The 27066-nt window shown below is 48.2% G+C and overlaps 1 protein-coding gene across 11 annotated transcripts in view; it reads right to left on the reverse strand.

Annotated features, from left to right (window-relative positions):
* Positions 1-27066, reverse strand: part of MYT1L (myelin transcription factor 1 like) — a 537379-nt gene that overhangs the window by 45402 nt on the left and 464911 nt on the right. For all 11 annotated transcript variants that reach the window (XM_023192653.3, XM_023192656.1, XM_023192648.1 and 8 more), the window contains 3 exons: positions 15587-15649; positions 5781-5864; positions 3983-4204 (listed from right to left, as the gene is read on the reverse strand). In XM_023192653.3, coding sequence (XP_023048421.1) covers positions 3983-4204; positions 5781-5864; positions 15587-15649 — 369 coding nt within the window. The remainder of the gene's footprint in view (positions 1-3982; positions 4205-5780; positions 5865-15586; positions 15650-27066) is intronic.

Raw genomic sequence — 27066 nt, forward strand, 5'->3', positions numbered from 1 at the left:
GGATACAGGTACTCCTCCACATACCACGGGGATGGATACAGGTACTCTTCGACACACCAAGGGGATGGATACAGGTACTCCTCCACATACCATGGGGATAGATACAGGTACTCCGCCACATACCACGGGGATGGATACAGGTACTCTTTGACACACCACAGGGATGGATACAGGTACTCTTCAACACACCACGGGGATGGATACAGGTACTCCTCGACATACCATGGGGGTGGATACAGGTACTCCTCCACATACCACGGGGTCAGCATCCCCATATAGCCATCTTAAGTTGAAAATACTGTATCTTGAAAATATTTTAAGTCAAAAATGCATCTAATAATTGTACTGACTCAACATCATAGCTTAGCCTAGCCCACCTTAAATGCACTCAGAACACTTACATCAGTCCACAGCTGGGCAGAGTCAACTTACACAAGGCCTAGTTATACAAAAGTGTTGAACATCTCATGTAATTTATTGAATAGTGTATGCAGGTGAAAAAGAATGGTTGTGTGGATACTCAAAGTGCCATTTCTACCAAGTGTATATTGCTCTTGCACCATTGTAAGATCGAAAAATTATAAGTCGAGGACCATCTGTACACCTAACACTACTGAACCATGCACCTAAAGATGAGTATGTTAATACTTTACCACAACTATAAGAACAGAACCGAACCCAGGTCCGCCGTGCTCAGGCCTGGACTGCCCCTTTTCCCCTTGTGCTGCTGCCCCGGGTTTTCCTTTGCTGCACAAACAGGGGTGCTGGTCCCTGGGCAAACACGCCCAGAGCCCTGTGACACACAGGGAGGTCTCCTTTCCTCCTCGGAGGTGGCTGAACCAGCAGTTCAGAGAGTTCTGATGGTGCCTTTCAGTAAAATGGAGGAGTGTCAACGTTTCCGTGCAGCTTAGCCAGCCCACGGCAGGGCTCTAGCAAGAGCTGCCTAGCACGCTGACATTTCCACCTCCACATCCCGCACGTGAATACTGACACCCGGGCCTGGAGCCTGTGGCCTCTCCCATCAAGCTGTGGCCCTGTAGGGTAGGTGGGGCATGGGCAGCTGGAGTCATTTCTATCATGCCTGGACTTCTGTGGGCCCTCCAGGGACCTGGGATCCTGAAAGAGGAGGCTGCTGAGCCCTGGGCAAGGGTGGGCGGCAACCAGGTGGGAGTGAAGTGAGAGGCATACAGCTTTCTAGAGAAGGGAGTTTCTAGCATTGCAAATTCTCTGAGTAACATGAGCCTGTAAGCTGTGATTTTACTCACTAATGTGGCCTGGGCCCCAAGATTCCATCAGCTTGTGCCCCCAAATTCCACCAGTCTGCACCCCAAGATTCCATCAACCTGCCACCAAGATTCCATTGACCTGTGCCTCAAGATTCCATCAGTCTGAACCCCAAGATTCCATCAACCTGCCCCCAAGATTCCATCAGCCTGTGCCCCCAAATTCCACTAGCCTGCATCCCAACATTCCATTAGCCTATGCCCCAACGTTCCATCAGCCTGCACTCAATATTCCATCAGCTTGTACCCCAAGATTCCATCAGCCTGCTCCCCAATATTCCATCAGCCTGTGCCCCCAAGATTCCATCAGCCTGCGCCCCAAGATTCCATCAGCCTGCTCCCCAATATTCCATCAGCCTGCACCCCCAAGATTCCATCAGCCTGCGCCCCAAGATTCCATCAGCTTGTCGAGATCAGTGCATGCATCACAACATGCTCTCCACTCTGTGCCCGGGACCCTGGGGAAGAGGCTCCCTTTGGAGAAAAGAAACAGGGAAGGGTGGAAATTGAGGTGAGGCTGGCAACAGAGTAGACAGGCGTGTGGGTGAGGTTCTAGCTGCAGAAATTCACGCCTGGCATTTGGGAAGGGGTGACCTGGGGTGGGGTCCTGCTTCCCACTTCAGTGGCTCCTAAGCTCTAAGCCCTCCCCCATGGAACAAGCGGCAGGACGGAGTTCTTGGTGGAGGGCTGTCCTCTGACCCTAACATGCAATGCAACCAGAGGCTGGGGAGTGGGAGGGAACAGCACTTATCTGGCACCTGGTATTTGCTGCTTAAATCAAATGGGCAAAGTCTCAGCAGGAGGAAAGCTAAAGCACCAGGCTCCGCAGAGGCAGCTCTGAACTGTGCCATCCCTGGAGTGCAGAAATGCTCACATGAGAGGATGGAACTGTTTTCGTTTGTGTCAGGCTAGCAAAACATACAAGCCCTTACTCATAGGTCAAATGGGCAGGGTTTTTACAAAATTTTTAAACATTTTATTAATGGTGAAAGGTTTGGGAAAGTAGACACTTTTTTGGAGGGCATTTTGGCACAATCTGTCAAAATTTTAAAGCTAGCATTCTTGTTTCCAGGAATATATCCTGAAGATCTGCTTGCACAAGGACATGGAGTTGTGTGTGGAAGGACGTTCACGTGGAGTTCTTTGTAACAATCAAACCTGGACAGGACACCGGGCGGCACACACGGCAGCAGGCTCACTGGGGAGGGTGAGGTGGCTCTGTGACACCCTGGGGTTCCGTGCACCTAACGAGGAACGCCCCGCCTGCTGGGCTCTGGGTGGTCCTGGTGAGCAGCTGAGGCCCCTGTCTTCATGCAGGGTTCTGGGAGACACTGAGATCCATGTGTATAAATAGGGGTGCTTTACAGTTCCAGAGAAGACAGAAACTGCTTGCCTTTGAGAAGGGAGTTGAGAGATTAGGTCCAGGAAAGGACATTCACTTTCGCTCTCTCTCTCAATTTTTTTTTTTTTTTTGTATGAGACAGAGTCTTACTCTGTCGTCCAGGCTGGAGTGCAGGGGTGCAATCTTGCCTCACTGCAACCTCCGCCTCCCGGGTTCAAGTGATTCTCCTGCCTCAGTCTCCCGAGTAGCTGGGATTACAGGTGCCAGCCACCATGCCCAGTTAATTTTTGTATTTTTAGTAGAGACATGGTTTCACTATGTCGGCCAGGCTGTCTCAAACTCCTGACCTCAGGTGATCTGCCTGCCTCAGCCTCTCAAAGTGCTGGGATTACAGGCATGAGCCACTGTGCCCGGCCAATTTTTTTCTTTAAACCAATTTATATTGTTTGAATTTTCTACTTGAGCAAGAATTTCTTTAATAATTAAAAAAAAAATCTTCCTTAACATTTCTTTAAGGATCAGAGTCACCTATTACTGAACGTGCCATTATTCCTGTAATCTGCATACCCACGGTTGTTCACTCTGTTTGAGATGGATTTGACGCGCAGGTGTCATTTTTGTAGAAAGTGGCATGTAGGGCAGCAGAAGGGAAACCACTGCAAATCTCCCCAAAGGGCATGACCTTCACGTCGTTCGTGTGATGTTTGTATCTTCCCCTCCGCCTCCTCGAGGAAGCTGAGGGGTGCCGAGCGCAATGGGAGCTGTCAGCCTTGGCGACAGGTCCCACCCCGGGTCTTCACTCCTCACAGAGGGACCGACTGCACCACCTGACTGCACAGAACGGGCCTCTCCTAAGATAATCTAACTGCATGTATTTCTTTTTAAATGAAGCAAATAAAAATGAATGAGGTTGATTGGCTCTTTTGGGAATTTTCTCATGCATCTTTGGCGCAGGCATTCACCAGGAGCCACCATGCCAAACGCCATCCTCTTTCCCCCAGTGAGGCCTGCCTGTGAATTTCAGGTGAAATAAGTAACTAAATCTTAAGATATCCATGTGCATGTCTAAAATGAAAGTCTGTATCTTACTGTGGATTCTAGTTTTAAAAATGGAAAACTGCCATGTTCATCTATAGATGGGGCTGAAGGAGGCTGTGCTCCCTAATGTAAGTTTAAGGTGTTTCAATGCTGTCCCCAAGCCTTTGAATTTCGTTAGGTTGATACGATAGTTTTCAGCCATTTCTTTCTAAACACCGGTGACGGGAGAAGCTGGCACCTGCTGCCGTCGTAACCAGCCATGCCAGTTGGCTCTCGGCGGCACCATCCCAGCTAGGGTCCCGCAGACGCAGCCACTCACCTGCGGTGTGTGAGGAAGCTGCCGCTAACGTGGCCTGAGCCGTCGCAGCCTGGTGTGGGGCAGGACATGCCTTCTGTCTTGACCGACTTCCAGGAGAACTGGGAGCCATTCAAGTACCCGTCTTTCTGCCTCTTGGCCGCCAAGGGGCACCCGGAGGCGCTGCGATGGGACGCGTACTTCCCGGTGATGTGACCCTGGCCGTCGCACCCGGGGACCGGACACCTGCAGGCAGGCAGAGGGGACACGCTTTATGGCCTGGCCACCATCGGCTGGTGGTCTCTGTAACAAAGTCAGGATAACCCGGCACGAGGAAGGAAAGAACAACCATTGCCTGGCTGGGCAAAAGGAAAAGAGAGAAAGAAAAGTCACGAAAAGACACCACCTAGTGGAAGACTGAACTATTTCACCTGCGCAGAAGGCCTGGCCCATTGCGGGTGGAAGGAGTTTCTGGAACAAAGTGTATGTGCCTGGTGGGGACTGATGGGTTCAGCACACAAAAGACCATGCAGCCGCTTGCAGCTATACAAGCGTGTATTTGAAAGACACCATTTTGGGACAGAACCATGGCTTTTCGGGTGGAAAAAATGCAAAGTCAGTAAGATGTCGTGGCATTATTTTTAAAGAGGCTGCTTCGTGCTTTTCTCAAGGGCTAGAAGACGTTTGTCTGGCTGTGTCTTCTGGAGGCCTTCAAATGCCCTTCCAGCTAGAGAAGATACTAAGCTGTAGAGACGTCTCAGGAAGTCTCCTGGAGTCAGGCTGGCACATGGACACAGGGCAGGTGTATTCCTGGGAACTTGTGAATGGCAGGACCAAGACACACACCAGGGCAGCAGAGGCGCCTGAAGGAGGCAGGGCCTGTCCTAAGCGCTCCTCATGTGTCCTGAGTGGTGAGTTTGCCTGCATTGTTTTTATTAACAGAAAAGTTCGCGTTCCCCAGAATTTGCATTTCCTATTTATTTTGGCAAATCTTAATTTATTTGAATAATGTACGCTTTAATTTATTTTGATTCTGTTTTATTTAAATTTTTTTCTGAAGATGTGGAGTGAGGTTTACTGTGTGGGTTTCTGGGGCCCAGGCATGGCTGACGTGGGATGGGGACAAACACCCCCTTGGGCAGCCCGTCGGTCGTCACAGGCCATGAGCCCAGGGTCCGCTGCGGCCCCAAGCCCTGCTTTAGAGCAAGGCAGGTATAACTAAACTATCTTTACAAGCCAGAATACCAGTGAAGCATTTGCTCGTGGTGTTGTATTTAGTACTTTCAGGAGCGTTCACCAATCTGCTGTTCCCAATAATTCAGCTGCTTTCCCCACCAAGCGGAGAGGGAAGGTTTTTTTTTTTGAGACGGAGTCTCGCTCTGTCGCCCAGGCTGGAGTGCTATGGCCGGATCTCAGCTCACTGCAAGCTCCGCCTCCCGGCTTTACGCCATTCTCCTGCCTCAGCCTCCCGAGTAGCTGGGACCACAGGCGCCCGCCACCTCGCCCGGCTAGTTTTTTGTATTTTTTAGTAGAGACGGGGTTTCATCGTGTTAGCCAGGATGGTCTCGATCTGCTGACCTCGTGATCCGCCTGTCTCGGCCTCCCAAAGTGCTGGGATTACAGGCTTGAGCCACCGCGCCCGGCCGAAGGAAGGTTTTTTTGAGGGGGATTTGGGTTACCTGGAACCTCAGATTGATAGATATCAGCTTACTGCTGGACAGCCCCTGTAACTTTTCAGCCAATCAGCGGATGTGCTTTGCTTGAATGACTCATCCCCACACGGCAGCTCTGCTACGGTTCTCAGCCCCACTGGTGCTCCTACCTGATGGGCTCTTGATCTTCCTTATCTTCTTTGCTCTGTGCTATCCTGATACCGCTTTTCTTTGCTCTCGGGCAACCTGAAAGGCTAAATAAGAAACACGTTTCAGAAACCACCCCGCACCGTTGATTCCAGCAAGCTTTCTTAATGGATGAGGCTGTGACTCGATTCTCTCCGGAAACCTGTGCTTCTGGGGAAACAGTCAAGATTCAGGAGGAGACTTCTTTCCCTGTGTCCTCTCCAAGGCTTTAGGCACCGTCAGTCCCCTTTCAAGAAAGCTGGGAGACTGGGGTGGGCTAGGATGCTGTGAACGGGAGGGGAACTGGTTCACTGGGAGAGGGCAGAAGCAGCTGGGAGTCACCAGGAAAGATGCTGGGGGAGGTTTTGTTTACAGAGAGCGAGTGAGTGCATGTGGACGTGTGCATGTCGGAGGGGAACATGACTGAAGAAAACAGACTCCCAGCCTCATTCTTGGGGACTCTGTCCCTCACAGCAGCTTCCCAAGCACTTCCATTTCAAGTTCGTGTCTTGGGAGACAGTGATGGGCTGGTGACTTATTCCAGGCTTCGGGTTGTGCCTGCAGATGGGAGAGGAGGAGCTGGACACGCTTATTTTCTTTAATTTTCAGCCTCGGGTACAGAAGCTTTGGACATGCTTGTAAAGGGAATTTTTTCAGCTGGAACAGAAAAATACACACACATACACACCACATGCAATAATATATAAAATAAGTGGGATTTTTGGAAAAGAATTGAAGAACCAGAAATTGGGTCATCTCCTGCCATGCCCCTGGGTCCTGTGGAAATGGCAGCCCTGGTGCTGGCATATGGGTGCGTCCAGGTGGGAGGCCACGGTTCTCTCTGGCTTTCCTGAGCTCAGGGATAGTTTTCCTGGTCAGTTCTGATTCTTGGATACATGCAGATTCCCAGGAGGAAGTGCTCACTCCCCTAAAGACAGGCTCCATCCCGCCTCCCAGGCCTGGGCCATCCTCCTCCCTCTTCAGGTAGGGGCAGCCCCTCAGCACAGGCGGGTCGGGGAGCGGGGAGTGTTCGGGGTTTGGGTCTGGGCAGGAAAGAGGTTGTCAGGCCCCATAGCACCTTCACTCCAGGCCCCTGCTGCCCCACCTCCTGGAGCCAGTGGGGATCCCTCTGCTCCTTCCTCTGTCTCGCTCCTCATAGGGAGAGGAAAGAAGAGGCGAGGGCACTTGAGCTCGCTGCCTGCTGGGGCCTTTCTTCTCCCCGCCTTCCTACAGGGAGAATCTGGAAAGAGGGGCCCGTCTGTGCTTCCCCCGGCCTTTCCCTGTTCCTACGGCGGCCTCCTCCGCCCCCGCCCCAGCCTCTGGCTCCTGACTTGCCTGCAGGTCGCTGGGGCTCTGAGGCCAGCGTGGGTTGACTTCAGGTCCACCCCTGCACCCCCCTGATGCTGCACAGCTGCTCGGATGCCCCAAAATTAGACTCATCGTCCACGTCACCAACCCAAAGCCCCAGGCCAGCAGACTGAGCGTGTCCTTGCTGGGTTTTGCTTTCCTCAGGTTCCGTTGATGTCACACCCAAGGCCTCTCCTCATCTGTCCAGCTTCCGCTTCCAGGGGCTTCTACTTCCAGGTGCTTCCGCTTCCAGCAGTGCTAGTGTAGGTCCCCTGGCTGGGATCACCTCCAGGCCAGCCTTTAGCATCATCCGAGGCTTTTCGCTTCCTCAGGGGGACCCGAGTTCCTCCACACGGCTCGTTGGCTCCTCGAGGCCTGGCCCTGCAGCCACGTAGGCCCCTCTCCTGCCCACAGGCCCCGCCGTCCTCGCTGGGCTCTCCCTGCAACCCTTGCCTCCATCCTTCGGACTGACCGATGTCCCTGCCTTATCTGTGGCGCGTTCCCAGCTGTGTGGCCTCTGCATCCTGCAAGAGGCCTGGGCCTGGCTGTCTTCACAGTGCGGCCGCTGCAGGCTCACACGGTTCTCTCCTCTACAGGCTCCTCTGAGAGGCGATTCCTAGGAGTATAAGCCATGCAAGTGTTTATCCGCAGTTCCCCAATTCCTAGCCCAAAGTCTTGCACAGAGCGGGTGAATCAATGCATGAATGAAGAAAAGAGGAACGAAGGGGAGAATTACGGTATTCTACCCAGGGACAATTAAAGTGTGTTACTCAGGGAGAATTATGGAGTCCTACCCAGGATCCCATCTCCCCAGATGTAGGATTCCTGTGGGGGAAGCCCCGTCCCTGATCCCACCACAGAGGCCGGGCTCCCTTAGGCCCTACCTGCTGCCCTGTCCCTGAGCCACTCCCTGCAGACTTGAGAGCCAGGGACAGCTCTCGACCACTAGGGAGGCCTGGGCTGGGGGCAAAACTAAACCGAACAGAACAAATCCTCAAAAACAACAAGATTTGGCTCCGACAATGCGGTGGCCTCCAGGAAGCCTTGGCCTTGGCACACGGGCTGCTCTAGACTCCTAGAATGCCAGCTCTGGGGCTCAGGAGCCCGTATCTGAAAGCCATGTCTGTTGGTGAGAAGAGGCCCTATGGTCTCTTTCCGGGGCACTGGCCGAGGGCACCTGTGAGAAGCCTGCGCATGGAGAGGCGTGGTCTTTACCTGCCCCCACTCACTTGATGGGTAGCTCAGTGCCTGTGCCCCACAGGGTCCTCTTCCATGCACCATAGCCCAGGGCCTCTGTTCCATCCCTAGGACAGCAGGACCTAGCTTCCCCTTCAGCACTGAACACCCACAGGAGTCCAGGGTCCCCAGCAGCCCCCTGTTCTCACTGTAGCATCTTAATGCATGGCTGGAACCTTTATACTGCTTACTTCTTGCTACTTTTCATGCGTGATGAAAACAAGGGAACGTTTCCCTACCCACCCACTAAGCACTAGAACTCTAGGAGCAATGGAATTAGAACTTGTTCAGTATTTAAAACTCCCCTTATCAGCTTACAACATACGATGGAAAGTCAGTACTTGCTACGGACCCAAGAGTGGAGATTCTCTACAGAATGACTATTTGTGAGAAGGATCTGAGCGGCCACTTCTTCCAGGCGTTGCACTGAGGGAGAGAAGGAAGAGGCGATGCTATGTATGGGCTGTGCAGATGTAGCCTGAGTGTCTGTGCTTCAGGTTCCTTGTCTGTATTTTGGGGCAGAAATACCTGCGTCATCGGCTGTGAAAACTGAAAATGATAACATGATACATACAATGCTTGGCACAGAGAAGGAGCTCTGTGATTTTAGATCCTGACTTTCACCTTTGTCTGCACTTGTGATCCCTTCTTTAGGGCCCAGATTTGAATCTCACAAAACGTCACTCCCCTCATCTTCTCCTTCCAAATTTTAGAAACACAGGGATTCATTTGCGGGCCCTTCCCAAGCCCTGGAGGGAGTGGAGCAGTCACTCCTTTCCTGGGCGTCAGAGCTGCGGCTCCATGTTCTGCTCAGGGCTCACATCCAAGTTCATTGCTTAGGATTTGGATCCATCTTCCTTTTTTTTTTTTTTTTTTGAGACAGAGTCTCTTGCTCTGTTGCCCAGGCTGGAGTGGTGCAGGGGCATGATCTCCTCTCACTGAAGCCTCCGCCTCCCAGGTTCAAATGATTCTCCTGCCTCGGCCTCCTGAGTAGCTGGGATTACAGACTTGCACTACTACACCTGGATAAATTTTGTATTTTTAGTAGAGATGAGGTTTTGTCATGTTGGCTGATCTCAAACTCCTGGCGTCAAGCGATCTGCCTGCCTCAGACTTCCACAGTGCTGGGATTACAGGCGTGAGCTACCACTGCGCCCAGCCACCATCTTCCATTTTTGAAAGTGTCGTTTTCTTTTCGTGCATGAGTTGGAACAGCTCATCTGCTGATGACCCTGAAAGCTGTTTTTCTCCTCTCATCCTTCCTCTTTTGCTTACCTGAACGTATCATAAGAATCCCAAAGTTAATGTGTTTAGACAGAATCTAAGGCCCACTCCTCCTGGTGGACTTCTTTATGTCAGACGATGATGTCCCCTGGGTGCTTGCTGCATCCCAGTCCCTCCCTCTTTAGTGCCTGCCTTCTTCCCCAGGGCCCCTCCCACTCCTGACCCTGCTGGCCACGGCCCATTGCTGCTCTCCTCACCTGCACCAGCTCTACTCCCGGCTGTCACGTCACCGCCCAAGTGTGCTCTTGGTACCTCTCGTCTCTCACCAGCCTGCTCTCTAGGCTAAAAGCTAAGCCTGCACTGGGTGAATATCTATTTTCCAGCAAATAAAGTTTAACCCCCTCATACTGAATTCAACTGGACTCCTAAAGCAAGCTCCATTTGTAGCTGCTCCCATAGGCTTAGACCTGAAACTGTTGCCAAACTGAATTATTCACTGTCAAATGTGCATTAATGTTGGTGTCGTAAGACGTTCTCTAATGCTGTTCCCTTGCTTGGAATATCCTTTTCTGCTCAACCTCCTAGAGACCCTCCCCGTCCATCACGCCGTGGCTCAGCCTCACCTCCCCTGTCCCGGGCTCCGACTCACCCTGCCTCGTCAGAATTAAGTCATGACTTATTCATTATCGTTAGGCTTTGATAAGCACATACCTGTTTGAAAAGTATCTTTCAGGTCGGATTTCCACCCTAGTGCCATCCCGGCCTGGAGGCCTCAAGGCCACTGCCCTGAGTGTGCACCCTCTTGGAGCCCATCTTGGTTTCCCTTAAATGTGCAGGAATGTGCTGGAGTGCGCCAGGCTGGTTAGCTTTTATGTCTTTCCTCATAATTACCTGTACCTCGAGGCTAGGAACGCCTTAGTTATTGCTGTTCCTTTGCCTCGGGGACAGATTACATACTCAAATAGATATTTACTAATTTACTAGGTTTCTGGAATTCCACACTGACATTTGGGATTACGTTTAAACGATTAACAATTTCCTAGACAGAAACTGTTTTCCACAATTCACAGGGGCTCATGATATGTCCACATCTTTATCTGGAACTTTGTAAATGTTGGAAATGCTATAAACACTTCAGAGCCTTGTGTTCTCTGGGGGAGGGAAAGGCTGGGGGTAAGCACACGGACAGCTCCAGCGAGCAAGGGCCAACAACAGGTGAGTGCAGGATTATGAGAAACTGGAGGATTTGGGATCCCAGGAGACATGTGGTCAAGGGCAGTGTGCCTCGTGGCCTCCAGGCCAAAGTGGTGCTAGAGTGGCTGTGTGGCCCGGAGCCCGGGGGCATAGCATAGACTTCACTGACCCTCTGGTGAAACAGCTCTGTGCCCGGCATGAGAGTGGATCCTGTGACCCTCCTGACCCTCCGACTAAACAGCTTTGCACCTGTGTGAGAGCAGATCCTGACAGGGTTGCACCAGCACCGCCTTACAAGGTTCCCGAGGCTCCCTGGTGAGGAGCCGCCTCTCCGGATTTTGGCAGCAGGACCTGAGACCCTCCAAGGCAGACTTGCTCCTGGCTCTTCTGCGTGATATCAAGCCTGTTTCTTCACTGTCTTCCTCAGGACCTGGTGATGTCTTCATTTCACAGCAGGTAAGGCCTTTGGGGTCCCTGTTTAAAGTCCCCACAGCACACTGCGTTGGCATGGGCAGACACTGTCTGGCCATTTGACTGCCATGCTGGAGGCTTCAATTTTGCGCATTATTGTAAAAGACCAGAATGGAAGTGCTCCAGGTGAGTGCAGGCGCTGAGAAGACGGGCAGCCGAGCATCCCCGTGCCCACGCACCTTCATTTGCAGTCAGGATACCAATAATCTCATAGGCTGGTGAGATGATATATGTAAAATGCTCACTGTAATTTCTGGTATGCAGCAGGTGCCCAGTAAATGTTCTTTTGTGATTAGATGCCATTCGGAAACCGTAGAAGCCACAGGGTGTTCTAGTGGGAGTCAGATTCCTGGAGCATCATCATTTGTGGAAAATGTGGACTTGACTTCTGCGTTGGAACAACTTCAGGGCCTTTGGAGCTCTTGCTGCTTGCCTGATCCTATGAAAAAGGCATGTGAGACGGCTGGACAGAGAGAATGAGGAGCACCCCTGGGCAGGCCTGTCTGGCGGGACCCGGAGACTACAGGTGAAGGAGAGGGCCTGTGGGCGGTGGTTGGAGAAAAGAGCAAAGGTGTCTGGAAAACAGGATTTTGAGGACACACTTACGAAACAGTCTGTTAGTTTGAAAACAAGAGTATGAAGAGGAGCCCCGTGGATGACTGTGAACAACGTGGAAGACTTTGCAGGCATATGGTCAACAGGGCCTCTGTTCACTGAGGACGGAGAGTCGGCAAAGCAGCAGATAGAGGACTGTTTGATAGAACATCACAGTCAATAAACATTTGTTGAAGTGGACTTAGGGACATTTCGGATGCTATGTGGAGGCCAGAACACACCACCGCTAAGAGGCAGGTACAACCCCACCTTCTCCGGGTGGTTTAGGCACACACACTCCCTCCAGGGCCTAGGCCTGTGGGGCTGCCAGGAGGTGGGACTTGGAGTCAGATGACATGGGCTCCAGTGCAGCTCTGCTGCTGTATCTCCTGGCCCCTCAGTTTCCTCAAATTCAAAAGTTAATGAAATTGCTAATTCTCAGCGCATCCGTGGAGATGGTGGAGGACAGCTCCTTGCCTAAGTTCCCAGAACGGGCCCAGGAGAAGGCCAGGGCTTGGCCTCACTTTTCTCTCAGAAGGGAGCTGGGAATACTCTGCAACTGCAGACAGAATTGGAGCGTGTGCTTTTGTCCTGGGAGCAGGAGGGAGGATTCCAGACACCACAGATGCGCGAGGCAGATCTGTGCTCTGAACACGTTCAGGATCATTGTTTGGTGACTTTCCGTCTCACAACAGCCCACAGCGTGGGAGGAGGATGCCTTGAACTCACACAACTACCTTGAATTATGGCACAACTGAGGGAAAAAGAAGTCCAGTGAATCATCACCTAAGTGAAGTTTGCCTACACATAACATTATCTTCCTGTTCCTGGGAAATGGACAATAGAAGATTAACATGAAAAGAAGTTCCTTCTACTTGCATTTCCGGCCACCAAGAGCCAACAGACCTGGGAGAGTTTCCTTGTTGGCTTCTGTCTGTCTTCAGCAGCCAATATACACAGAACTGCACTTATTTCACTGGGGCCTCCATCTTTCTTTAGCGGGGACTTTTCTTCTGAGCAACGTGCTCAGCCCCGTTTAGACGTCTATGCTAGGGAAGCTGTTACTAGAACAAGTAATGTCACAAGGTGTTCCACCTTCAATACGCTAAAACCCCGAGAGGGTTCTGTCTAGGTCTCAGATTTGCCCAACACAAATCACACTTACTTTCCAACTCCATTGACTTACCCTGGGATTATTTACTCTAGGCATAGATGGTAGCTTAAATTTGAGCTTAGATTAGATTTTAATCACGGGTTTGTGCTATATTAATACTTAGCAGTCTAAGATATATGTAAAATGAATAAAATGTTTAAACAACATGATGACTAATTTACATGACAACCCCCACCAAAAAAAATGAGTAGCAAAATAGACATTTGGACACGAAGTGACCAGGAAGTGTTGACCTTACGGGGTGCTGACATTATGCCACGCCAGAAGCTCTGGCCATGTGATAGGGCCGAGACATTGCTTTTCTAAGATGAAATAAAGACCTGCATGGAATGTTCTTGTCTTTGTATATTTAATTGGAGTTTTACAAATTTTTATTTAATCTAAACCAGTGATTTAATTCTGGCAGTCTTGCTGGATGGCGTGACTCACTCTTGTTCTACCAAACGTGGTGGCTGTTTCTGTGCTGCCTGGTGAAGCCACATCAAGGTAATAAGCCTCTGCTGCCCCTGGTCTGTGGCAGTGGTCCCCTCAGGGGACACTCAGCAGTGACTGCAGGCATCTTTGGTTGTCACGAATGGGTGGATGCTCCTGGTATCTGGTGGGTGAGGCCCAGGGATGCCGCACAGGTCCCGTGGTGTGGAGGACGGCCCCCATGGCAAACAGCCATCTGCCCCCACATGCCAGCACTGCAGAGGCTGAGGAATCTGGGTCAAGAGCGTGAGACATTGGCACTGAGTCTGAAGAATCCTCCCCCAAGTTGTATACTTCATTTTTCCTTGGTGGCATTCACAATTTGTGCTTTTCGTAGACACGTGCTGTTTAAACATAGCTCTCAAATGACTGGGATGTGAGCACAGGAACAAATTACTTTCAGTGAGATTTTAATGACAAAACAATCATCCTGTGAGTTCTGTTTAATCCAAAATGCCAGCCAAGTCAGGTGAGGGTCCCTTCCTCTGACCACCGGGATCTGGTCACTCAGGGACAGACAATGGGTTTCACTCAGCGACTCTGTGCAGACAACCTTGCCCTGGGGGGCGGGGGGGCCATTATCCACGGCTGACACTCTCTTTAACTCTCCTAGCTTCCTTTCTCTCCCTCTCTCCCTGCCTTCCCTTCCCTTTCCTTCTCTCCCCCTCCCCTTCCCCCTCTCCCTGCCTTCCTGCCTTTCCTGCCTTTTCTCTCTTTCTTTCTTTTTTCTTGCAAGCAGTATGTTAAAAGCAGGAGGCTTCACCTGCTTCTGGACTGCCTACTTTATAATCTAAAATTTAGAGAGATGAAGGGGAGCAGTATTGTACAACTTAGTTTATTTATTTGATAGATGCAGCATTGTTTCCCATATGGGGAGACTTCACTTTAAATCGGTCTTATTTCAGAAACATTCTTGTCCTTACCTTGGCATTGGCTGTTGGTACATCTACACATGACTTAAACATTCATGGCATGTAGTGGATTTGCCTTTGTGTGGACAATATTTCCACAAAGGTTTTCTTCTTGACCAAAACTTTAGTTGAGCTCCTCTGGGTCCTTTACTAGAATGCACCCGACCTTGACTTCCCTCTCTGTCCTTGTAGGATCCAGTTCGAGCAAGAATCCTTCTAAATCAGCTTAAGAACAATTCCCCACCATCTGTCTGAGCACTTGGAGATCCTACCAGCCTGGCCAGCCATCAGCAATGATCCCATCAAGTCCATTGGCCAGAAATCCCTTCTCCTTGACGCTTCCTGTGGGGAATTTTCCATCCACTGACCCCAATCTGCTCTCCACTTGTCCTCAATGGGGTTCAAGTTGAGTCCAGTCTCTGACTGCAGGAGCTCATTGCATGGCCCCTGGACCTCTTGCCCTGCCCACCCCTCCTGGAATGGTCTGATGTACCGTCTTTAACAAGTGGTAAATTTTTTCTCAAATAGTACCACAATTTCTTTCCACTCTCAGCTAAATAGTGCCTGTCCTCAATTCCATGTTCATCCAGTAGTTACTGAATGTCAAGTAGCATAGAATTTTTGTTATCTCACATGACCAAATCTCTATATTATATTTTGGACATTACCCTCTCTTTGGGAGAGACAGTGCCTAGACTTTGTAACATTAAGTGCTTCTGTAGCACTTAGCTCTACTGAAGCCTGCTTAGAATAACTGCACAGCTTTGTGGTCCAATCTTAATATTTAAGAGACCAACTCTCAGTGGTATTAGAATGTGTGTCTCTTGATGGCTTTTCTCGGAGATCTTATAGTAGATACTGTTCTTTTTTCTTTACTCTTCCAATTTAGAAAGAAGTGCTGCTGGATGACTAGGAATGTTTCTCATGGGGCTACTTGCACTGCACATGGGATGTCCTGAGAGGAGACAGTGGCCCTGGAAGACGAAGATTTGCTTTCTAAGAGAAGCTCCGATGAGGACGTCACTGCTTTATGGTGCTAAGAGCCTCTAGATCCCTAATTTTGCCCATGGTGTCAAGCTTTGCAAGGCTTGGAGGCTGAAGTGAGTGATATTCCCACCATTTCAGTGAGAAGGCACATTTTGGAGAGAAGAGTAGCATCTCTACATACCTCCGATGAGAAGCATAATTGCCAGTGATATGCCCAGAACCGTCACAGCCAGGTGTGGGGCACCTACAATCAAAAACGCAAATTGTGTTAAAATTGAAAGGAATAAAATTCCCTGAAAAATTAACTATTTTTTATCCAAAAAGCAAACTAACTCCATTGCTTCACCTCCTACTTGAAAGAGGCTGAGTGGAGCTGGAAGTCACCGTGGCCACACGCACACCTTCCGGAGCACCCGGAGCTTCGTGGCCGCTCAGCTCCCCACAGTCTCTGGAGCAGATGCCGCACTTTTGGTGCCCAGGCTGCTCATTCTAGAATCTGTCTTCCCTCCTAACAGCCCACCTTTTCTCCCCTCATTCTTAAAGCTCAGGAGAGCCAGCAACCACGAGGCTTGTTATTGCACCAGCCCACGCGTGAAGCAAGGCTCACACATGAACAGACGTGCCCCGAGGTCTGAGGGAATGCTCTTAGTCTGAACTCAGACCCCAGCACTACAAAGGCACCCCTTCCACGGACTGACCAGGGCTGCGGCCAGCCTGGGTGGCCCCAGGGAGAAGTGAGCGTAGCGACCTGTATCTGGACCATGGGAATGCAGGCCGACCATCTCTCTGATGACCACTGCACTCAGGCAGGTTTGATAGCCCTTAAAATAGTTGTTACTCTTGAGCAATATGAGTAGAACATAAATCAGTTCAGATCCACCAGGTCAGTCAGTGGAGAGGCTCTGAACAGTTCATGGGGACACATGCTCATCTACTGAAGCCTACCAAGGCGACCCCATCCTGTTTCTTAATGAAGGTCTTGCCATTTCTCTAATCAGACTTTTTTTTAAAAGAGCTTTATAATTATACTGCCCTCCGTATAACTTCTTAACTATGCTGTCTCAAGAATAATCAGATAGCACTGCAAACACATTTGCACTTTGAGCTATTTCAGTTGCATTTGCACCCACTATGAATGTAAAAATTAAGAAAAAATTCCCCTTTATTTCTATTACATTGGTAACTCTCCAAAAATGACAAGGATAAAGCAACTTAGTGAGCAATATTACCCCAGTGGGAAGCATCAAAGCGTACTCCATGCCCCTTCCTGCCTCAGTGAGTACCTGACTTCTTGTCAAGATCAAGAATCACAATTTAAAAACAGTTAATACATGTCTGCTGCTCCTAGAGATTTCAATTTGCTTTCCACTCAGAAAGTCACTGCGGATAGGATATTGGGGCTGAGACCAGGACAGCAAGGCGCTTACTTAAGGTGGGCTTTCTCAAGATCAGAGGAGAACAGCAGGGATTAGAGTGGAAATACATGAAACTGGCCGAATTTTAAGTGTATGAATGTCATATTTTGACACTTGGATGTGGAAATGGTTTTCAGTACTCTCCTTTAGTCCTAAGAAAGGGAACAGAACTCTAGATCTCAGGGTATAGAAATGGATGTTTTCCATATCATTTTAGAGGAAAAGTCTAATTTAGGACCTGCTCCCGGGAGAATGAGGGTCACTGAGTGAAGAAGCAGTGGAGGGTTCTTCTGTGTGCTCCCATCACCGCCCTTCAGACTAAGGGTAATTGGGGTCTTTAAAAGAGGAGTTTGAAGCAGAACAGTGATGAAGTATTTCAAACAGTCTCTGCATATCATGAACAACACTCCAAATCCAATTGTTAGACCTGATTTTTGTTCAAGTAACAGCTGTTTACATACACTTAAAGTTTGATCATAAAACTATTCAGTCAGTTGCTAATTATTATCTAAAAAATAAATTAAATGACTGAATTTAACTAGCTGGTTTTTCAAATGACACCTTATGTGGGTAAACTCCAAACCCATAAGCTTACACAGGAAGGCATATTTGAAAGCAACAAAAATCATTCTATCCAAGAGAAGCTAATCTTGGTGCATGTATCTGTATTAAAAATGTATCAAGAAACAGTAATATATACTTGGCATTACTTTTTGCTTAAGAAAAGAAAAAGATTCTTAAACTTTCTAATTCAAGTACATAGTGCATGTTTATTTAAAATTTATTCATTTTAACATGGCTAAACATTTTTGAGATGTTCTTTTTTGTTGGGGCAGAAGGAAGTTGACTCTTCTCAAATTTAAAGTGAGATATTATAGCCAAATAATTCAGTGAAAATCATATTTTTACCACCTATAAAAGTTTTTGTGGTAGTTTTTATGTGTCTAAATGTCATTTATGAATGTATAATCCATTGTTTGATAAGAAAATAGGTGTTTTAACCAGTGACTGTGGTAACTTAATGTCCTGTCCAATATTTTTATTGCTTGGTTTATATGTCCTTCTTGTTATGGGAGAATATGCCTTTTTAAAAAGCTTATTAATAACACTTTCCCAATTTATATCTTAAAAAGCTAAAGAACACTGGATTTATACAATATTGGGAGAGTAGAATAAAACAATTGATGGCTCTTGCTGCATTTCTGGGGTGGGATGGGGTTGTGGGAGAACCTGAACTACTTTGAAAACATTAGATTTCAGTATAAATACAACTCACAACTGCTAGCATTGAAGGTGGTGGGGGGACACTGTGTGGGTTTCGTTTTATTTAATTTATTAATTAGTCTTTAAGTTAGGGCTTTTTTTGAGATTACTGGACCATCATTAAATGTGATTATGTAAAGAGATTAATGATACATATAGAAGGCTCCACCAAAGTCCACTAACTAAGCATTACTCAAGTGCAGACTGCAAGCTCAAATGTATCTGTGTTATGAGATTAATTGCAAATAGCAGGTGTGGTGCTGAAGTCTACACCAGTGGGATTAGATGAGTGTTACCCCCTTTATTTTAAAATCAAACTAGGTTTCAGTAAAAAGGTTTTTAAAATGTCCTTTTTCATCATGAGAACAAACAAAACTAGATTGACTTAGCTTATTTTTAGAGCTTTCACCGTGTTGAGGAAGAAAAAAAAATCACTGGAAAGAGGCCTTTCTCTCTTAAAAGGATTGTTCTCATTTCCAGGGTTTCGAGGTGGGTGGGTGGGGCGTGCATCCCACGCATGCCACTTGCTAGTCGCCTGCATGAATGTGGGGAAACTCTTTGGCCTGACAAGGCTCACAGGCCTCCTGGGCCTGACGTGGTCTCCTCCTGAGACGCCTCCGCTCGCCTGCACAGGCTCCTGTGAACGCCAGTTCAGGCTGCCCTCAACGTCAATTCCCATCACCAGCGCCCAGAGCAGAGACGTGCTGGAAACACTGGCTGTGTCTCCCTGAGATAACCAGCCCCGGTTTTCGGGGGTAGTAATTCAGCTTTTCCAACTTTAGGTGGTGCTTCTAGACCACACAAGGCAGCCCCGACCGGCTTTTCAATGGTTCCTCCTTCTAACCGCTCTTGGTATCCATTTTTATGTTACTGTGCAAGAATTTAAGGCTCTTTAAAAACTCATAGATTTACATGCAAATTTCCTAGCTTTAAGAAATCTCAACGTTAAAAAAAAAAAAAACAATGTTCTGAAGTCGATGGATGAGGGAGTGACTGTTCATCTAACAAAAGGGATCTTCGCCTCTCAAACCCAGTCAGCTCCAGGATCCTCGACAATGGGCGTGGCGTGAAATTGATTTACAAACATGCGATTTGCATCTGCCCATCTAGGAGCACGCCTTTTCCACGAAGGAAGCCCAGGTGGGACAATCGGCATCCCCCGTGGATAGAATCAGACGGCAGTCTGTGCTGCACAGCTTGGGTTTGGAAATGGCAGAAGAGATTGACTGGGTTTCCATGGAAACGGCCTCTCTCCGGCTCTCAGCGCTGCAGCACTCAGGCTGCTGGGGAGCGGAGTGGGGATGGGAAGAGCACCACTCACCTAGCCCCCGCCTGCTTTCCTGACAGTTACCACCACCAATAGCAGCAAGGCTATTTTAAGTTCCTGTAGATGGTTAAGGTGTAAACTTGCATTAAATAAAACGCTTGGTTATATATACATATATATATATAGATTTTCTTTTCTCTTCCAAAGATACTATTGGTAAAAACAACTAGAGAAAGAAAATGATGAACAAATAATCTCGAAACCCACACGAGCCGCCCCACGGATATTTTCAAGACAAAAATATTCCTGATCTTGCTTCATCTCTGGTCATGGGTTTGCCTGAGATTAAGAATTTAAGAGAAAAGAAAAAAGAAAAAGAAAAAGAATTTAAGAGAAAATAACTTTTGGTTGTACATATTAAGAGAAAATAACTTTTAGTTGTACATATTACTATTATTTGTCTTGTATAGACATTTAAGAATGGTGATGAAAAAAACATAATAAAATATTTTAAGCAGTATTTTCATTAGAGCCGATATGCAAAATTCAGGCAAATTCTAAACAAAACAAAACAAAAACATCCAAGCAACAACAAGAAAACAAAAAGTAAAAGACAGGGACACTCGTAAGCATTTGGAACTCTGACTTCAGGGCAGGAGCCCTTCTCAGATAGAAACAGCTGCTCCTGTTGCTTTTGCAGATCTGAGGCATCAGAGAAACCCTCGGACTTGACCCCTTGCCCCTTTGTGCTCCTGGCCTTGTCTTTACTATCCACCCCCAAAGAGACAAGCTTTGTGAGCCTACGTAAGCAGCAGCATTGACCACACGTCCACGGAGGTCATAAGATGTGTCCCCTAACGTAAAAGAACTCAATATCTAGGCATTGAAATACATCATCATCAAAAATCATATAATTTTCCATTGGTGCACGTCACGCAGCTGGAACACCCACCAATTGGCTTTTCGGATGCTCTCTGATGTGTTCCCTCTCAGGACATAAACCCATTGCTGTGCTGATCTCCTCCCATTTACAAAACCACAACCTGAAGCAGGGTGGTGTACACGAAACAGCTGTGTCCACCGACTGAAGCTGTTCTGTAGCCCAGTTACTCATACAAATGTCTTGAAAGTGCTCCCTCTAGAGTCTGTCATCCCATCCTCTCTCTTTCAAAAGGAAATAGAATGGAAATCAAATAAATGCTTGCAGTTGTGTTCAGCAAGGCATTGAAAGCAGGACATGCTCTTCAGGATAGGGCTGCCTCTAGTTAAATGAATGCTCATAGCACAGCACATTCTACTGCCTAAACCCACTTTACATCAGTGCTATTAGAAAACAAGGCAGAGACTCCTGGAGACAGAGGCCAGAACAGAGCCCACAGCACAGACATTCATCGTCCAGGGGTCGGGACAAGCTGCCACGTGCTTTTGTTGAACGCCCAGAGTCAGTGAGGACAACATCCGACCATCGCCTGCAGAGCAAGTGCACGTGGAAGCTCAGAGGCCACAGGCCTGGGAGTCCTCCCAGCCTGACTCAGCGTTTCACAGGAGCATGACCGTGGGGCGAGACCCAGCCAGTCAGCAGGGCCTGGGAGTCCTCCCAGCGTGACTCAGTGTCTTACAGGAGCATGACCACGGGCCGAGACCCAGCCGGTCCACCAATATCTATCTCCAAATCAGTCTAAAGGGAGAAGTACCTAGAAGAGACACGGAATCTCTCATCATGATAGAGTTAACTACTTACTATTATTATTTTTTAAAGTCCTCTGAATGAAGGCTAAAAGGATTCCCAGAATGTTTCAGCTCTGTCCGGATTAATGATTTGGGAGGCTGCCCTCATCTAACTGAGTCATTTCTCAAAGGCTCCCCTGATTTTGAGCTCAGCAGCTAAAATGTACGGAACAACATTGAATATTTGGAGTAATAATGTAAATGTCCGATGGAGAGACTCTGAGTTCTTCTAAGAATTTCTCAGAGAGCCAACTCATGTGTCTTTTTTCATTCCTGTGTTTCATGGTAGCTCTATTATGGAGACTTAATTAGTAAAACACAAAATATGAAAAAATAGATTATTTTTCTTTATCCTCCGCATTAAAAGAAAACAACAAAAATAAATAATTAGGCCTTACCTACAGGAGAAAAACATATTTGTAAATCAGAATGATTCTGGCCACATGAATAAGGCTTTGCCCCGCTTACACGAAAATTTCAATTTTAAAACTTGTATTTTGCCTAAATAGATCTGGTCCTAAAAATATATATTGCTCTAAAGCACCGGAGACATGGTAAAAAATTTTTTTAAATATGTATTTTTTCTTTAATTTGAGACAGAGTCTCACTCTGTTGCCCAGGCTGGAGTACAGTGGTGCAATCTCGGCTCACTGCAACCTACTCCTCCCAGGTTCAAGTGGTTCTCCTGTCTCAGCCTTCCCAGCAGCTGGGATTACAGGCATGCACCACCACACCCACCTAATCGTTTGTATTTTTGTAGAGACAGGGTTTTTGCCATGTGGGCCAGGCTGGTCTTGAACTTCTGACCTCAAGTAATCTGCCCGCCTTGGCCTCTCAAAGTGCTGGGATTATGAGCGTGGGCCACCACACTCAGCCTAAATATATATTTTAATTTTGATTCTTGTCATATAAATGGGAAACAATAAAGAAATGTAGAGAAAGGCAAAATGAAGACATTTCAAATGGGAGAAAAAGGCTCGATACTCATTTTTAGTCTGCACTGCTGCGGCTTTCTTTCCAAACAGAAAGAGACCAGGCTAGTTAGGAGCAAGCAGTTCGGAGCTGATCCTCCGTATCCGACGGCTCCACATCCTTGTATTCAACCAACAAAAAAAGATCAAAACTATTCAGAGAAAAATGATAAAAAGCAGTAATAAAAATAATACAAATTTTAAAAATACACTATAACAACTCTGTCAATAGCATCTACTTTGTATTAAGAATTGTATGTAATCCAGAGAAGGTTAAAATGCTTGAGAGGATGTGTGCAGCTCGAAGCAGGGACTGGAGACCCCTTGGATTTGGTATCCTTAGGGTGTCCTGGAACCAATTCCCCGGGGACACTGGGAAACAACTACCCTGCATCACTTCTGGTCAGTTTCTTAAAGAGATTACCTGAAACTCAAGGAAAGGCAAATCCTGTAAGTCACTTTTCAATTTGTAAGAGACTCAGCGGTTTCGTTTTCTTTTGGAATTCCATGCGAGGTGTGCATATTTTGCACTTCTTCCCATGCTAATACAGCAGCGCAGGATCCCGCCGCACAGGGCTTTGATATTTTTCAAGCCACCTTTTGCTACCTTCTCCTGGGTGGAGTCTCCGCTGCCTCCCCCGTAGGCACCTCAGCCTCCCTGCCCTGTGCCCTCACCCTCTCCCAAAGCTTCTCATTAGGAAAGGGTGCGGTGGCATGCCTGCTACTTAGAAGTATCAGATATCGGAAGAGTGCTGCACACACACCCTGACAGCCTGGGGCAAGGTGCTCTTCTCACTAAGCTTCAGTCACTCTCGGTCTCCCCAGAGCCTTTGTCCCTGAGATTCTGAGAGGGTCTCCCATTCTGCTTGGTTTCCTGAAAGTCAGGTGAGGGTTTTTTACAACGTGATGTCTAGGATATTCCAGTAGTAGGAAAACCTACACATTTCAAAGTGTGAAGTAGACTTGTCTCTATTAGGGGCATTTAGGTGGAAGGTTTGCTTTCTGATGTATGTAAACTGTAAACACAAAACTCCTTTCTTTCTTTTGGTTCCCAGTACTTTTCTTTTTAAATTACACTCGAAAATAACAACAACAAATACATGGGAAAGAATTTTAAAAGTAACCTTATCATAATTTTTTTTAAATTTTCTTTTTCATGATGCAGATAAGATTTTGGAATGGGCTAGGCCCCAGGTTGCTGAGAACGTGCAAGGGTCATCATGCAAATGAAACTCCAACGTTCTGGTCGTAGGGCCTTGTGGCTGAGAGGGTCCAAGAACTGTGAAGTTATGGCAGGCAAAATAGCAATGGGGCGGGTGAAGAAGCATTATTAGTTCTATCATGCCCAATAATTGTAGTAACCAGAACACACCCCTGTTCCATCTGGACAACATGCAGGTAGTATCACCTGTTGATCAGCAGGAATATTGGCCAGGGGATCTACACTGTGACGTACGGCTCCAGTGCCTACATTAGCACTGGGTCAGCCTCTCACCTGCACCATGTCCCATCCAGCCGCCCTGCCCCCGGCCCTGGTGCGCCGATGCCCTGGAGGACGCACGCATGCTGCCCCAGCTTTGGGGACAGCGTGCTGGATGAGAGGGGCTCTGGGAAAGTGGACCCGGGCAGTGCTGGTGACGGGTCTGGTCCCACTCCCGGGCTTGTTTTCTGGGGACTCTCGCGCTGCGGCTTGGCTGTTTGAGGAGCACCCAGGGGCTGCCGCAGCAGCGTCACTGTCCATGCTGCATGCAGTTTGTCTGTCTCCCGACCATGCAGCCTAGGAATCTTCACTCATCCCTCTGTGTTGATCATGCTGCCCTTGTTGCCAACACTGCGAACCGCTGCAGGGCCGAAAGGCGCCCCAAGTACATCCAGCAATAGGCTCCTGTCCAGTGCGGCAGAACGTACCTAGCACATCCTGACGTCCCATTCACTTAACGGGATGTGTCCATGGGAACTGCTGCCAGAGCACATGCACGTCCAGCAGCAGTGGAGCGGCTAAGCAAGAGGCTGGGGCAGCCGGAGCCAGTATTGGGGTTGGACTCGGAGGACCCATGCAAAAAAGAAATACAAAAGGTGACTGGTGCAGCTGACGCAAGGCAACAGAACCACCACCCCAGCCTCTCGCCCTCGCGTGGAAGAGTGAGTTTCATCCAGGGCCTGATGCATTCAACCACACGCTCTGGATGCAGGGGCCCCCCAATTCCACATGCAAAGGGACGGACCTCACCCAGGGTTGGGACACTGGGGCCTGGGGTCGCAAGAGAGGTACTCACCTTGAGTTGATTACATTGAGCTCTAAAGCAGCTAATACCATTTATATGTAGTAAAAACACACTTCAAAATACATTTTATGCAGGTTGTTGCAGGGAATTCCTTTCTGGCGGGGGGATCTGGGATGAGATGTGTAAGACTGAGCATCTCTCCCTTACTCTCAACACAGCCATTATTAGATGGTCTGGAGATGCTTTCACAAACGGTCCTTTGTCCTTATCACTCTCAGAGGCAAGGACTGTTTGTCCCTTAGGGTAAGGAACCCCCTGTGGAATGAGTCACTCATCCTGGAGGGTTAATGGTGGGGGCTGGGAGGGGTTCTCTGCAAGGGCTACTGCCTTGACAACACCAATTTTCCAACACCAAGAACCCATGGATTTCCTGTGAGCCCGAGACGGATGATCCACCACCACCACGGCGACCACACTCATGGCCAGCACCACCACTGCTCACCACATGCACACACTGGCGCACACACTCACTCCCTGGCCCCAGAGGGCACACAGGGAAGCGGCAACAATGGCCAAAAACCCAACACGGCTCAGACATTATTTGTTGAAATCTGAGGACCCTGAAGCCCTGAGACACTGAAAGACACATTCTGTGTGGGGTCAGACAGACTCCGGTGTGGGCCTGGAGGGGTCCTGAGGGCAGCGACTTCTTCCACGGCTGAGCCCCGGCATGGGGATGGCCACTGCCTACCTCCCCCCTACCTCCCTCCTACCTCCCTCCTATCTCCCTCCGGGCATGGGGATGGCCACTGCCCATCTCCCTCCAGGAGGGCTTAGACTCCTTTTCAGTTACATAAGGGAGGTTCAGAGAATTTAAAAGCAGATCAGTTTCCAAAAGCTGGTAGACTTCAGCTTGCCTTAGGAAAGGCAGGTCTTCCAGGACAGAAGAAAGGAAGGATTTCTAGAGTCACCTAGACAGGAGGGATGTCCATGTTTTTCCTCTTTAGCGGAAATGTTTATCCTCATCTTTAATATTCGTGTTATTTTTTGCTTTCTACTTTTTCTTGTTTGCCTGGTTTGTGGATCTTTTATTATTATTATTATTTTTGTAGCCCTTAACTTATCTCATAGGGAAAAGATTTTGTATTCTAATCGGGGTTTTGGGGGGTGTTAAAGACGCTGCTCTGCCTGCAGCCTGTGCAATCCTGGAATTCGCTGAGGTTTCTCACGCTTGGGGGTCACTTGCTGTTTTCTATTTCTTCCTCCCACATTCTGCCTCGTGTCCCATCCTCATGTATGATTTTAAAGCTTTTTTGGGGTTTATTTACTCCTCTTTCAGTCTTCCATTTTTTAAAAAATGGAACATATTCTTCCTTTCTACCACGGAATCTGTCTTTTCCCTCATTTCAAATCTTGTTTTATATGTCAAATTTACAAGTTATTTCACAGACTTAATTTCTCAAGAGGTTTAAAAAGAAAGATAATCCAAACATCTTTATTTTGCAGGCAAGGAAACAGATGTAAAGAGTTAAGTACTCTACTAAAGTACTCTACTAAGAGTTTACTGCACTAAACTCTTCTTACATGTTCCCTTGTTATCAATAATGCCCACCCCCCAGATCTAGAATCTATCATGTGATCTATGGGGTAGGGCTCATTTGTTTTTAAAGCTCAAAGGCTCATTCGTTCCTCTCTTTGTGCTTTTTATTGGTGAGTTCACATGGACTTTCCAGGTCATATAAAATTGAGAAGATTGAAGAAGATTCTAGGAAAGAAAATGAAATTTATCTGGAGCTCTGAGTCAGGAAGTAGCCATCCATAGCAGTTGCTAAAAATTACATTGTCCTCTGCTTCTCATGTCTTCCCTCTGGTTACGAAGAGGGCCAAGGAGGGCAGAGAGGTCAGAGCACCTGCTGCAAATGCTGCAGGTATGTGGCTGTCTCATGTTCTGGCTCTGGAATCAGTGAGGCGTGATCCCGGGGAAAGATGAGAATCGGCCGAGTGGACAGGGGAGAGGGAAAATCAAGAAGGAGAGAGGCGAGTGGAGAAGATGGGAGGAGAAGGAGAAAGGAGGAGGAAAGGAGAGGAGGAGCTGCTGCAGGTGTGTTACGAATACACCACAGATCCTGGAGACTCCAGTGTCCAACAGGAGGCTCACAACAGTGGAGTGATCCAGGAGGCCAGGGATGCGGGGCTGGCCCAGACGGACGTTGGGAATGGTAGCGTGTCCAAATGTGAGATGCTGGGCACCCCCTGGAGACGGTGCTAGCTTTGGGGCTCAGTCCCTGCTCTGACCTCTGGGAGAGAAAAACAGGGCCTGCTTCCTTGAGGCTCTTGACTTTCTGTTGGGTGCCTTAACCAAAGATCCCTCACTCAGAACTAACTGAGTGTGGAGTGTGCCGTTTTCACGGATCCTGTGGCCTTTGGGAATCTGTTTCAAGAGCAAGTTAAGGAAAATGGGCTGGATGAAAAAAACGAAGATGTGCTTCCAAGAGCAAAACAACGAGAAAACTATGATCCACCCAGGGGTGAGAAGACTGAGCTCAGATGTGTTGAGATTCTGACATTCATCCCCATGGACTTCCTTTCACATGATGCCACAGCAACGTGAGAGCCATGCTCGCAGAGTACTGTCCCGCTCCAGCGCGAACCCCAGGAAGAGAGAAACGGTACGTCCCGCTCCGGCCCGACTCCAGGAAGACACATGCACACGTATGTTTACTGAGGCACTATTCACATTAGCAAAGACTTGGAATCAACCCAAATGTCCATCAGTGACAGACTGGATTAAG

This window comes from Piliocolobus tephrosceles, chromosome 15 (genome assembly GCF_002776525.5).
Source record: "Piliocolobus tephrosceles isolate RC106 chromosome 15, ASM277652v3, whole genome shotgun sequence".
Classification (NCBI taxonomy): domain Eukaryota; kingdom Metazoa; phylum Chordata; class Mammalia; order Primates; family Cercopithecidae; genus Piliocolobus; species Piliocolobus tephrosceles.